This window comes from Vanessa cardui, chromosome 1 (genome assembly GCF_905220365.1).
Source record: "Vanessa cardui chromosome 1, ilVanCard2.1, whole genome shotgun sequence".
Taxonomy (NCBI): Eukaryota; Metazoa; Arthropoda; class Insecta; order Lepidoptera; family Nymphalidae; genus Vanessa; species Vanessa cardui.
The window spans coordinates 7,074,393-7,089,679 of NC_061123.1; the positions used below are offsets into that span (position 1 = coordinate 7,074,393).

Below are 15,287 nucleotides of genomic sequence, written 5' to 3' on the forward strand. Positions count from 1 at the left end.
CAAACCTCAATCAGTCAATCAGATTACAGCATTTAAGAGGAATAATGAAAAACTTCAAATAATTCTGGAAGTTTCTCCCAGACTTATCTGAACAAAGACATGATTAAGGTATAACCCTGAAAAATCACACAATCCTCAATTTTCCACCTGAAAAACGGAGTCCGTGACTAAATTATTAACGCTATCTAAAATAAGATGCGAATATCCGCTTTGCCACCGCATTGTGTTAGCAGGCTTTGGGATTACCGATCTATATCGCCTAGTTAAAATTCCGAGCAGAGATTGTCGAGCGCGAAGTCACACAACGCTTTAGCAAAAGTTAATTTACAATTTTCTTCTCGATTCCGAAGTTGGTAATGCTTTTGTTGTATTCCAGAACTCTTGTGTGTTTAGCTTACGTGAGCTGTAATCGGACTAATTTTAAAGTATTCTTATATCGGTAAATATTATAAATATATTAAATGGAAGGCCCATGGCAAAATTTTAATTTTCTGTCGTTTTTGAAAACTCGAGCCTGTATGAGCGCTGTATTTTAAAAATAGAAACTAATATAATTAAATATTCGCGTAATAATTTTAATTGAAATTAAAAATTATTTGTTATATAACAAAAAAAATTTAATAAAAAGTGCATTATCAATTTTCGAAGTAGTCAATTAGGTTTTGGTTTTAAAAGATTTTATAAGTACAAGAAAAATTTTAACTTCCAACTATGACCAATAATAATTTGACTTCAATTTATCGAAAATGTAAGCTGTTTTACTATATAGTAAGCTTTTAAGCCGACTTTAATAAAAAAACTTTTGCCTAAATCTCTATCAATATAACCCAGTTTAGTAAAAACCACATGTCACTTTATTGAGAAATAAAAACAAAATCCATGAAAATACAGTAAAAATAATGGTTTTTCCAATTTTCTGATAACCAAAATATGAAATAAAAATATATAAGTGCACATAAATAGAACCCAGGACAGTCGAGTAGTAGTTACTTCTGATTTCCATAACACAAGTGCTTCAGCTACTTACATTGGGATCAGAGTAATGTATGTGATGTTGTCTCATATTTATTTATTTAATTTAGCTGAATAATAAATGAAAGTTATATAAAGTTAAATAATAAAAAAAAAATACGAGACAACATCACATACATTACTCTGATCCCAATGTAAGTAGCCAAAGCACTTGTGTTATGGAAAATCCGACGACGACGACGGTACCACAAACACCCAGACCCAAAACAACATAGAAAACTAATGATAATCTACATAGACTCAGCCGGGAATCGAACCCAGGACCTCAGAGTGGGTACTCATGAAAACCGGTGTACACACCACTCAACCACGGAGGTCATCAAAAAAATATATAAAACCTTTTTAAAATTCAAACCTCAAGTTTGAGTTATGTATTTAAATAATCTATCACTAAATATATTGTTTGATAAATTTAAAAATATTATTCTAACACAAAATACTTTAGATTTATCCGAAAAGGAAATAAGATCAAGCGTCGTTATATTAACCAAGAATTCATTTCCTTCACTTTTATAAAGGCTGTAGACGAATCCGCTTAAAGAAACGAAAGCAACCGGAAATAACAATTCGAAAGAAACAAACAAAATTCTAGAACGCGAATCGCTGTAGACGTCTGATATAAATGGAGACAAGAGGGGCGATAAAAATGATGGCGGATGCCTCGTGAATTGAAGAAAATTAGGATATTCACCGCGCTGCTCTTTCAGCCTCGCTCGAACTGTTTAAATTATCGATAAGTAGCTCGCTACTCGCTTTTTTCGTAAATGATATACACACAGACGTATAGAATTACAAATATATAGACTCTACTGACTATTTGTATTTTCATTGTTTAGCAATAATCGAACTGTTACGAAAGTGTTTTTTTTTACTGTATAGGTTGGCGGACGAGCAGATGGGCCATCTGATGATAAGTGGTCACCATCACCCATAGACAATGACGCTGTAAGAAATATTAACTATTCCTTACATCCTTGCCACCAACCTTGGTAACTAAAATGTTATGTCCCTTGTGCCTGTAGTTACACTGGCTCACTCACCCTTCAAACCGGAACACAACAATACTGAGTACTGTTGTTTAGCGTAGTGTTTCATAAATAATATAGTTCATAACAAAATTTAAAATGACTACAGTTTCAGTAATTTGTTAAATATAGGATAATAAAACAGGTATTCGTTCACGCTATACGGGTCCATAGCAGCAGTATAGTAGAATAGTTGTTAATTTGACTGTTTCGCAAAAATATATCAACGCGTCGTGCAAAAGCGTTTAATTATTTTAACACTTTTAACACTCTTAATTATTTTTTCGGTGGTATGTAAACAGTTATGCGGTCAATGAATAAAAATTTGAAGCGTATTTAAATATTCATAAGTATTTTGATTAACTTGCCGTACCACGTCTGTATCTTCATTGTATTTATAATTTGTTAGAAATACTGTTGGAATATGCGATATTCAAGACAGTGCGAAAACATTTTGTTATAGAGATTTTTTATAGTTAATTTTTATCTTATCTAATTTGATAAAATCGAATTTATGTGTTTTATTAATAGTCTTATATTTGTTGTTTCCAAATTTAAAAAATAGGAGATATTAATAGGCAATTTAATTTTCCAAAATAAAATACTTTAAACAAAAATAGTATTAAGGTAATATATGATATCTAGATCCAGTGAAACTAGTTAGACTACAAATACAATAATCATATATTATGTACATAAACGAGTACGCTTAATTACTTCTATACGAGCTTGTGTTGAGAAATTATTTCACAAATAAAGTTACCGTTTAAATTTCGTTGAGATATTTTAATCGCATAACAATGTTCATTGAACGGTTATAACTTCAATCGAGTTAATAAAAAACAGGGCGAAATAAATCACAGGCTAGCAATGTAATGCACATTTATATGGTACTAGGGTACATTTTTCATGATTTATTGCTCAATAACAAATTTGTTTCGTAGTCCCTTGGGTGAAACGAATCGAAATATTAATCCTTCAACTCTAAGCGAAAATCGTGAATAATTACTTTAAGTTTGACATAGTACTAAATGTTAAAATATAATATTTTGCGGACTTAGGAGGTTAATGCGGGACGCGCCCGCTCAAAGTCTGAACAAAGCAATTTTGCTGGCTCTCGACTTAGTTGGCATGTCACCCGCACAATGTACACGTGTGGACCAAAGATAAGGCATGTAAAGTTCTAAACAGAACAGACTTGTGGGACATTATAATTATACCTATTTTTGGCTGATTATGGCTTTCTCTTAGGTAAGTCCGCTTGCTATTTTGTACTAAGTACTATAAATAAACGTATATACGAATATATCGCAGGTTAATTTGACAGTCGTCTTGACTTTATACAATATCCAGGGGCAATTCAATAAAACTGTAATTTCATTGAAGAATTTGTATATTACAATTATGAATATACTTTTATCCGGTACGATTGATCACTAACACTTCTAAACATTGGTACTATAAAAAGTATTAATTTTAATGCACTGCCATCCTTGGGAATGAAAGTGTTAAGTAATTTGCGTCTGTTACAGTGACCGACACAAATTTCAATCTGCAATACGATAATACGAAAAACTGCTGTTATGCGGTAGAGTATAGGGTAAATGGGTACCTACGAGAACGAGCTTTTTTATGTTATAGGTTGGCGGACGAGCATATGGGCCACATGATGGTAAGTGGTCACCATCACCCATAGGCAATGACGCTGTAAAAATATTAACTATTCCTTACATCGTCAATGTGGTACCAACCTTGGGAACTAAGATGTTATGTCCCTTGTGCCTGTAGTTACACTAGCTCACTCACCCTTCAAACCGGAACACAACAATACTGAGTACTGTTGTTTGGCGTAGTGTTTCATAAATAATATGTGCCTGTAGTTACATTCACTCACCCTTCAAACCGGAACACAACAATACTGAGTACTGTTATTTGGCGGTAGAATAACTGATGAGTGGGTGGTACCTACCCAGACGGGCTTGCACAAAGCCCTACCACCAAGTGAAGGCTTATAGGCCTTACACTAATAAGAAAATTATAGATTTTAATATTTGATTAAACTAGTAACAATATAAAACGAACATGGAAACATCAAACAGTGCTATATTTAGATGATATTGTTATGTACACAATCAAGGCACTTGTCACGCTTAAAACTACGAGATTCAGTCAATTTCGAGGAATCGATCAATCCAAACGGACCAGTTGCTAGTATTGATAAATATAGCAAGGAGTATTTACTTTGTCACCAAATGTACCCACTGATATTACAGTTTCCATGAAATTTGTTCATTATGTTGTAAGAAGTTGAGAAAATTACAAAATTCCGTACAATTATATTATTAACACGATTTTGCAGTAGTACAGAGACGAAGTAGTACAAAGAGAATCTAAGCAACGTATCTGTCGAGGAATGAGGGTTGGAATTGCGTTTTACAAATTATGAATATCATAATCATAAACACAATATCCATAAAATCAAAGAAGTTGATGTTAAGTGTAATATGGTATATTACTGTAAATTAGAATCGTATCAAATAATGTTTTCCAAGAGATTTTGAAACTTGCTCAATATATCGTGAAGTATCGCGCAGATGGAACGCGTTATCATAATCTTTATTAATCCATTTTATTATTAATGTGAAACTATGTCTATTTGTCTGTCGCTTTTTCACGATCAAACCGTTGAACCGTATTTGATGAAATTTTGTATGAAGCAAAATTGAGCTCAAAGAAAAGACATGGGCTACTTTTTTGCCTAACACATGACAACCAAAACCGTATAACGCGAGTGAAACCGCGGCAGACTAATAGTGAATTATGTGTATATAATGCATATAATATCAAGAAGATAATTAATACTAGTTTAAATTTTAGTAGCAAACATTAAGCTGCAAAGCCTTTTAGTTCTATTTAATCATATTAAAAATTCCTTTATAGAGAAGTTCCTCTTTTAAAAACGCCAGCCATTGAACGTAGAATTCATCGTTTAGTATGAATAGAACCTTAAGCAATGTAGTCGCCGTCATCAAATAGTCCTGCCATTTATGTTAATAGAATACTTACGCGACGAAAGAGCTTTGGAAAATCAAAACCAGTTTAGAAGAACAGTTTGAAAAGGTTGATCTGAATTTGTGATATAAGCTGTCTTAGGATATCTTTCAGTATAATTGATAAAAAATTGATAAAAAAATATTTTATTTTTATATATTATTAGTATAATAAGTATCAACTATTGATAACGATTGCCTACACTCATCGACCTACTACTGTAAGAAGTATACCTATACGATATTCTCATTTCAACACAAAATGCGCTTCACGGTGGAATCTAAGATGTTATGTACCTTGTACTGTAATTAATCTGTCACATAAAAGTGGAACTCCGTTATATGAAATAGTACCGCCGCTATTAATGAGTTAGAGTATATGTGGCTACCAAAAATAAGTAAAAAATATCTTACCTTCGGGTGCGGGAGGTCTTGGTTGATAGTGTAAATCTGAAACACAAAAAAAAAATATTATCAATACAAAATTTAATACATACAACTATAAAAACATTTAAACTTTCTTATAAATACTAGTTTACTAAATGTGATCTGTAATCTGAAACGCATTCTGAATCTCTGAAATTAGCTTGTCAAATAAAATCAATCGATAACCAATATTCACAACAATTGTTCGTTAGATTATATATCAAAAAAGTTGATTATTTCAGCTACTAAATATTCAAAATAACAGTTTCCGTCCTCTAGTTCATTTAGTAAATCCATTCGGATTGTTATTTAGAGCAGAAACCACAATAATCTAATTATTAAGCCAGTGCATATGCACCACAATGTTTTAACTTTACACGTTCTATGCTCCAATAGTTTTTAGTGGTACTAAATGTGATATATTTGCGTTGGAGGCCATAGGCAGAACAATATGGACGCGAATTGTTGGAATGGAACCAGGTTTGCTAAAGATATATTAGTTTGAGTTTATATAAATTGTTTTTTGTACGTAATACATAAAATATTATTCTTGACAATCTATATTTTTTTAACGTTAAAGCTAAAAATCGAACTGCAATACAAATTACACATTCGAACTCTTTTCACGTACTATGCGTTTGATAAAGTTTATTAGTGCCGATAGTCAGTCTATGTTTTGTGAAATTTTCTTTTCTAGTGTTCGCCTTTTGGTCGAAAAACGACTATATATTCTACTTTTATTTCTATTTCTTTTAGATACACAAGCACCAATCCCCAAATAATTCATTTGTTAAAGATTGGTTTTTATATTGTTCCAACGTAATTTATTTTAAATTTGAATCAAATAATATCCAAATAACATTTACAAAATGTGAAAATGAAAACGATTTTATTTTTAAAAGTAAAAGCAAAACCTAATCTAATTTTATGGTAGCTTTTTTTATACATTTTCAAGCAGTTCATTATTTATTCAGTAACACCGTAACTAAAACAAATACTCAAAGCGGAACTAGAAGAAAATAACAGCTATTTATTTTTGCAACATGAATAAACAATTATTTTACTTTTAACGAGTAAATTAGGTCGGGGCATGTTAATTGCAGAGTGTAAAGCGGTTAAAAATAATTAATAGTAATTTAAAAATGTTCTTTGTAACAACCACGTGCTCGAACAAAACCAACACAAATGTGTCCACACGAATTAATTTACGCACACACACAACCTTAGGCACGGAACGTAACATTACGGAATGTGACACAAAGAGGTCGCGCCTAATGGGCTCGCAGTCCGGATAAATATAAAATACAAGAGGCTGGCAAAACGTGCGGTCATAGGCCGGGGTGTGCTGAGCGCCATATTGTTTTATTGCAAATTGGTTGGACGTACCGCCTGTCCTTTACATATACGAGGCTATTAAACTACGACCGGTGCCCAGTCACGTGTTAAACGAATCCAATCGCTGCACAATGTTAGACGGAGAACGGGCATCGACTCTCATGACACGTAACTAAGGTTCGAAAAAACGTTATGCAAATATCAAACTCAATTCCACGTTCAAATCTGTAGCCGTGCAATCTAAAAACATCCTGTACGTTTGCCAAAAAGGTAAACTGTTCGTAGTGCAACTAACTTCTTTTATAAATTAAAGAGTCACATTTCTTATTCGTTATAATTATTATTACTAAATTATTGTTTATTAGAAGTGAATAAGATACAGCTGAAACACAATAATTAGAAAAGGTTAATATTAACCGAGTATTTCATGTGTTTAACTTGTGTTTATAATTCACCTCGTGCTTACTGGTGATGAAAAAACCGCCAATACACCTGCAGGTGAATGCAAGGTTCCGAACCTAGTCCTCAAAAGGAGAGGAGATATCATCCTATATAAAGTTGTTGTTCAACTTCTGTGCCTGCGTTTGATATTTAATAATTAATCAGTAAGATGTATGTAGACGACTCAAGTCTAGCGTCGCAAATAATATAGTAATTCAAGAAAAGAACAATATATTATATAATACGCTATCGATGAATGTACAACAATTTAATAATAATCCAACGATTATCAAATTGAGTTAAACGTTAAATTAAATAGATATCAGATAGAGAGCATTTCAATCGAGTACGAGATTAAATCCGGTAGGGACGCAACAGGAAACTGAAGTGGTATCGATTTACAAGGAATCGAGGCGGCCGGTACAGCGCCGCAACAAATTGAAATTGATATCATCGGTGGGCAGCTACCGGATATTACGGGTGTCAAGCGCAATCACGCACCAGCAGCCCTAAGTACGATCTATATCAGATCTTTAACTCGCACTGATTTTAGACATTTACCTGTACCTGCTACAGAACGACCTAGGCCTATCTATTAATGTTACTGCCTCAAGTAAACATCTAGCTAAGACTATAAAAAAAATTCGTTCGTATTACATACCTACACACTCAAAATAAAAATAAAAATATACTCTATTCACGTAGGCTTTAACGAGCTTTTGAATCGTCATTTAACAACTATATTTTGTGAATCTACCGCTATCAATGTCACGCGAACAAGACCACGGATCAAAAGTAGATCACAATACATAAATATTCTTATAATTAAATATGCAAAACTGAAACATTAACCGTTTAAAAAATTGTAGCTTACGCTACTTATTAGTCTAAAAACCTGCGTGTTATGCTACCGTTTTTCATTTTCATTTTTGTATAAATTATACCTTTATACACAATTATATTGTTGTAAAGGACACAAGCGTGGCTGTGTGCGTGATTCGAAAACTTTACCCTTAAACTGAGTCAGTTTGTTAAGGATACAAAAATAAATGTGTTGATTTCATTACATGAATAACTATTTGTTAGAAGTTATATTATAATAGGTATAAATAATATTTATTTTATAATGAATGATAAATTAATGAATTATCATTTTGTTGTGTTTTTATTGGTGGAAATTGTATAACAGTTATTAATAAACCTATTATTTTGTGTATACTAATATTGTAAATGTGAATGTAACTCTGTCTAACTGCCTGCCGCTCCTTCTGGGTTGTCTGTTACCTCATTACTTTTCACTGGGTGATATTAAGGACCGATTGTGATATTTTTTTTTCACCGGCTCCATATATAACAATAACTTTAACTACATTATATAATCGTAAATCGACTTTTAAGTAGTAATTTTTCATTTCATTTTACCTAGGACGACTCTAAAAAATATGTTAAATATGCAATAATTTTTATTACTTTTTAGTGCATTTTTATTAGTTTTAGTGTTTTATTTAAAGTCGGTTTTTCTTTTTGTTAAAATTTATATTTATTACCTAACTGATGAAAATCAACCCCCTAAAACGCGAACGAAACCGCGTACGACAACAAGTACTCAATAAGAGACAACAAAGTCACAATATGAAAATTTGCATTGCTTTATATTATATTTTAATAGCTGACCATCTTGGGCCATCTTGGCTCCTAGGGAGTTGCCCTAGGAGCCAAGATGGCCCAATAAAAATAATACGTGCTTTCAAATCGAAACCATTGAACTTTCATGAGTTTAAATCTGTACTAATATTATCAATGGGAAAGTAAACTCTATCTGTTGCACTTTGCCAAACCACTTTACCGAATTTGATAAAACTTTTTATTATAGCTTGAAGATTTGAACCGCAAGGAAGAACGTAGAACACGAGTACCTATGAGCCCCTTCCACCACCGACATACGAGAGGCGAGTGAAACATTGTTGTTTGAAACACATTTTATAGTCGAACGCTTTAACAGTTATATAATACTGTCAATAATATTGTTGGTGATGTAACAGAAATAAATAAAGCATCTTGATACATTTTTTAAAGATTTTTATAACCCACCCGACATGTATATAAACACATCAATAACGCGCTCGAGTTCCTTTATTAAAATATTTAAGATTTTTAAAATAACAAATTTACACACACATCCACAGTTTTTTAAGTTCTTTCAATTCAATTGTTTTACCAATAAGTAGTAAAAAGAAAACGTATTTCCTCTTGAACAGACAAGCCACGTGGAATCCACTGCAGCTAAATATAAAAGAAAAGCTTAAAAGGCAATGTTCAACAAATTATTTTGTTTATTATTAAAACAATTAAGTAATAATTGGTAAACATTTGCAATTATTAATATAACAAAACAGTGTTAATATGATTTATTAAATATCGCACGATATTATATATTTTACGTTACAATGCATTAATTAATAATTTATTAATAATTGCATTTTAGGAATATCTTCAAATTATAATCCACTTTAACGTGAATTATATTTCTCCGTATTATATTCGCTAATTCAATATTTATACATTTGAATTCACAAAGTCAATACAACCTTTCGTGAAGCGGTATTCGATTCTATAATAAGATTCCACGGCTATACTTAGTCTAGTTAACTCCCAAGTTAAGTTGTGATGATTGTTTTATTAACATCCCAATGTTAATAAATTTACATCATATGTTAAAAATAAATCTGTAAAATATATCGCATATTATATCTCGATATAAAATCAATGATTATCTTTTTTACTTCCGGGCAGGATACATATAAACTTTATATACTCTTAAAGATTTTACATTTCGACCCGATGCTACCTTTACATTTATTTCAATACTGAAGCATGTCGATTCAAAAGTGGTTTTTGAAGCTACTTGCATAAAGAATATTATTATTTTTATAAAACTTACTTTGAAAAATATGATTTTTAATACACAAAAGCCTTAACTTAAAATTTTGAGTAAGTTTATTAAATAGTATTTAGTATTTAGTAGTATCAAATGTAACATTTACACGTAAAACATTTTAAATTATTCTAATTTATTAATACCACGATAAAAATAATGATGAATAAGAAAATATTTAATATAAAGTAAAGCCGTATATTAAAACCCAATAATTAGTTCGATATAACCAAAGGCTTAATAACTACGAGCGTTATATAAATAATATTTAAAAGCATAAATTAAATTTTCTAGTGAACTAAATATTTCAAGCCAGTTCATATATTCCTGAAGAATTTTGTGCTCGAGCAGCGTGAAAATTAATCGATCGATTAGCCATTCGCTCCGAAGCTAAGGTTGAACGTGACCCGTGAATCAGTCCCCAGGCACTGCCGGTAGAAATTAATTATGTCGAGAATGAAAAAAAAACCGCTAAGTGCGGGTATAACGTACACCGTTAGCTCCGTATATATGGCGTTGGTATTATGATACCAAATTAAAAGTCAATAATTTTTTGTTGTGTTTATAACAGTTTCTTCTACATCCTAAATTTGTATGTTTATGATAGGAAAATGAAGAAAACTAAGGTTTCATTTTTGTTACTTCAGAATTCTATCATATTATTAATTAACTAATCGTCACTCGCTGTTTCGCTCGCTTTTTAGGTTTTGGGTCAGGTATTAGTTATAGAAATGTAGCTCATACATCTAGGGGTTCAAACTAATTTCATAACCAAAATCAAAATATTATTTATTCATACTCTTACAAGAACTTTTAAACCGTTACATTATAAAACTGTAATGAGCGTGTCTAGAAAATTCAATCATCTTGATCAAAAATTACAATACTTTTGATTTTGATTGTTAACTAATAACTTCGGTCATGATGTGGAATCATTAATTTGTCATAGCGATAATGTGGGTCTTCCGTTTTCAGTGTTATGGCAAAGGAACCCTAAAATAACTAGTTTTCGATGTATTGGCGAATGAAATTAGAACATTAATTTTATTTTTATTTCCTTAAAAAACATTGTATAGGCGCCTAATACACGTTCAAGTTTTAAGGCTTCCTTGCTAAATCAATTGTTGATATAGCTCAGGTATTTTTTAATAAAACAGGCGTTTTTACATTATTAGTAACTGAAAGGTCGAATATAATTGACTATGTTATTTTTATACACTAAATATAACTTTATTAATTTGTCCTTGTACCAGCGATTAAACCTTATTTGCATGGTTTTAGTCACGGATGTATAATTTGCTATAATATTCTGTAATAAAAGAAATATTTCTAATATTCTGTAATAGTATTATATTATTACAAAGATCGCAATTATTATTATCATATATTACAAACAGTCACCCATATAGGCCGAGATTTATCAATTTTTTGTGTATTAATTAAGAGCTGAGATTTCCCAGTGGTTTAGAACGCGTGCATCATAATCGATAATTGCGGGTTCAAACCCAGGCAAGCACCACTATATGTATGTATGTGCTTAATTTGTGTTTATAAATCATCTCGTGCTCAGCGGTGAAGGAAAACATCGTGAGGAAACCTGCATGTGTCTAATTTCATCGAAATTCTGCCACATGTGCATTCCACCAACCCGCACTGGAACAGCGTGGTGGAATATATTCCAAACCCTCTCCTTAATGGAAAAGGAGGCTTTATCTCAGCAGTGGGAAATGTACCGGCTGTTACTTTACTTGTATATTAATAATATTGATCACAATTACTGTTTAAAAATAAAACTATTATGAGAATCAAAGAGATGATGAGTACGCTTATTTGAAAACTCCAAAGGAAATAATTTATTGATAAGTTAAGACTCTGATAATACTGTTAGCATTTTGAGATATTTCTAATATATACGATCCAATAGTCCAATTACTCGTTATTTATTATAATTTTAAATAAAATTATAGGTTCTATATCTTATATTATTAATATAAAATCCAACATTGTAGATACGTATTCATAAAAAAAGAGTAACTAATGAGTTTCTTTTTTTTTTGAGCTTATGGACCACCTGATGGAAAGTGGTCACCATCACCCATAGATAATGACGCTGTAAAATATATTAACTTACATCGTCAATGTGCCACCAACCTTGGGAGCTAAAATGTTATGTCCCTTGTGCCTGTAGTTACACTGGCTCACTCACCCTTCAAACCGGAACACAACAATACTGAGTATTATTATTTGGCGGCTGAATAACTGATGAGTGGGTGGTACCTACCTAGACGGGCTTGCACAAAGCCCTACCACCAAGTAAAAGTCTTGCCGGTTCTTCTCGGTAGAATCTACTTTCCGAACCGGTGGTAGCATCACTTAATTTTAATTGACGATTCAAAAGTGCTTGTAAAAGTCCACTTGAATAAACTTTATTTTGATTTTGAAAAAAGGTTTGGAAGTTTTCAAATATAGAAAATCATTGAATTTGAAAAAAAAAATGATTCATTAAATTAAACTCTTATAATTAAACAGATTATTTATTGTAACATGATTAATCTTGTTATTCAATATATAAAAATATGTAAAAAAAATCGATAGTTTTGTTTGCAGATTAGTAGTTAAATTCATTGAATAGTTTCATTGCAATTTGAAAATCCTCTACATGGCGGCCAAGTGCCACTAAAATAAATGTTCTGTCAGAGAGAAAAACGAGCGGGACGTTACTCCCCACGCCCGCGCCCCACACTCGTTCACCTCACTATTTCATTTCAACAGAATCAACTGTGAATTAAGGGCGTAGGCCATACAAACGGTACTTATCATTTATATTGCTTTGGCAATGCACGATTTAAGCTTTCTCCTATTTATGTACACCGCCGTAATATTTCTGTCACGCTTTGTAATCGCTCAGATAATTAACTTAGACATACTATTAAATTATCAACATCGATATATTTACTACGGAAATATATATTAAAGTATTACTCACAGTTATTGGTCAATAAGAACCCTGTTGAAACGCCCAACAATATTAGAAAAAATAATAGTAGTAGTATTATAAGTGCTGGTCTGCAATAGTGAATCCAACAATAGTCTTCCGAGTTCGCTGCTTGGCCATTTGAAGACCACGTGCAACACTTGCCGCACGTTGAATCTGATGGATTCGTAGGCCGCACTACAGCACTGTTTCCTTGCTGATTGACGATTACACCCTGCACGGGAGTCTCATTTCTCTGACTGTATGTAGCATTCTTTTCGGATATGCGAGCAAAACCTGAACTATCTTCCTCTTGTGAAGTTCCGTACACTCCATACGAGGCCACCATGTCGACTCCCGAAAGCGACCTCGTGGTATCGTTGCCGCTGTCTTGCACGCCATTATTGTCTGATGTAGGCCAGCACTCGCACGAACATCGGTCTTCTTTTCGTCTTTGCCTAATCTGCGCCGCATCCGATCTCGTGATTTGAACGTCGACTTTCTTCTCTTCCTCCTTTTTAATTTTATTGTCTTGCGGTACAGTGTCATTATTCGAACTATAGCTTTGTAAGTTTTTATGGTTTTCTATATACCAATGCCTCTCCTCCGCTCTGAGTGTCGTATCGTTGTTCCCTTCGTACACGTCTGCGTAATTTGAGAGGGGGTGAGAGGAGGGACTGTAAACTGGTACAGGTGCAAGCTGTCCGTACCCTCGTTCATATTGCGGAGGCCTTGAATTCGTTGCGTAGTAGGTTGTAGATACAGGCACGGTATACTCGTAGCCTGACCTGTTCATCTTCAGTCCTTATTCGCCACATTTGAATTTACTTCTTGCCAAAACGACATCACTTTCACTGGGTATTTAAGTTGCCTAAAAAATTGATAAATATTACAATGTTTTTTTCGTCAAAAAACTTCATATCGTATCTGTGATAAAATATGAAGGAAAAGGTATCCATGTAACGTTATGAAATAGGGACGATGGAGTGGGAATATAAGTTGGAGCACAAACTTTGTTGATTTTGTTATGTGTTACATTCGGAGGCAGAAAGTTATAGAGTTGAATACACATCTGTTTATCTCAATTACTCCTCTTGTTCAGCGGTGGTATTTATCTTTTGTGTTAGGACAAACGCCGCTTTCCTCACCCGCTACAGAATAAGGTAGAACAGGAAAGTAACAAAGTGAGTGAGCAAACATTCCTCACAAGAATACTGACTGTGTATCAACAAAAGTAATTTTTGTAAATATTTCACTTGCCCTATTCACTAAATTGTTACGTTTATCGCCTACGATCGTTTTAAAACTTGATTTTAATTCGCGGTTAATAAAAATTAGTGGGACCGCTGAGTCAATTATTTAATGGAGTGTTAATCCCTGCGGTCAATAGTACGTTCTGTCATAATTAATTAAATTAAAAGCAAACTAGTCAACAAAGTCGTAACATGAAACTGGATTGCGTTTTAGAGACTAATATTATAACAAGCACGTGAATTTAAATAACACATTACTATATTTAGCGAGTTTCATTTCGTTCTCTGCTATTTAAATTTAAATTTTGGTACTATAATGTTATAAATATAATTAAGTATGCAGAAAATTAAAAATAGTAGAGTTTTTGAAATAGACTTAATTAAAAAAATATCTTACGTTTATTATAAATTATTTTTATGCTCTAATAAATCGAATTTGTTTAAGAAAAATGAAAATATAAACATTAGTAATTAATATAAACGATAAATTAAATTATTATAAATTCACAAGTATAATTTCGTTTTGAGCTATTTTACTTAACAAAAGCGCCTTTGAAAATAGCCTTCATATCTTTGAATTAAGTAGGATTATTTCTTTAACAGTTATTATTAGAATTTTTTAAAGTAAATTATGAATAATATTAAATAAAATGTTTTAGAGTAAAATATAAATAGCATTCCAATATATTTTCCGTGAAACGTAATTCACTATCACTGTAATTAGCGAACAAGATTACTACTAATTAGATTTGTAAACATATTTATTTATCAAAGATACGTTGGCTTTGATTGTAATAATATTTATGTTCTAATCCT

At 32.1% G+C, this 15,287-nt stretch overlaps 1 protein-coding gene across 3 annotated transcripts in view; it reads right to left on the minus strand.

Moving 5' to 3' along the window:
• Positions 1–14,105, minus strand: part of LOC124532736 (agrin-like) — a 53,178-nt gene extending 39,073 nt beyond the window's left edge. For all 3 annotated transcript variants that reach the window (XR_006966667.1, XM_047107795.1, XM_047107786.1), the window contains exons 1-2: positions 13,231–14,105; positions 5,522–5,557 (exon numbers count right to left, since the gene is read on the minus strand). Coding sequence is in view for 2 of the 3 variants with exons in the window: in XM_047107795.1 (XP_046963751.1) it covers positions 5,522–5,557; positions 13,231–14,014 (820 nt within the window). In the remaining variant the exon portion in view is untranslated. The remainder of the gene's footprint in view (positions 1–5,521; positions 5,558–13,230) is intronic.
• Between the last annotated feature and the right edge of the window lie 1,182 nt (positions 14,106–15,287).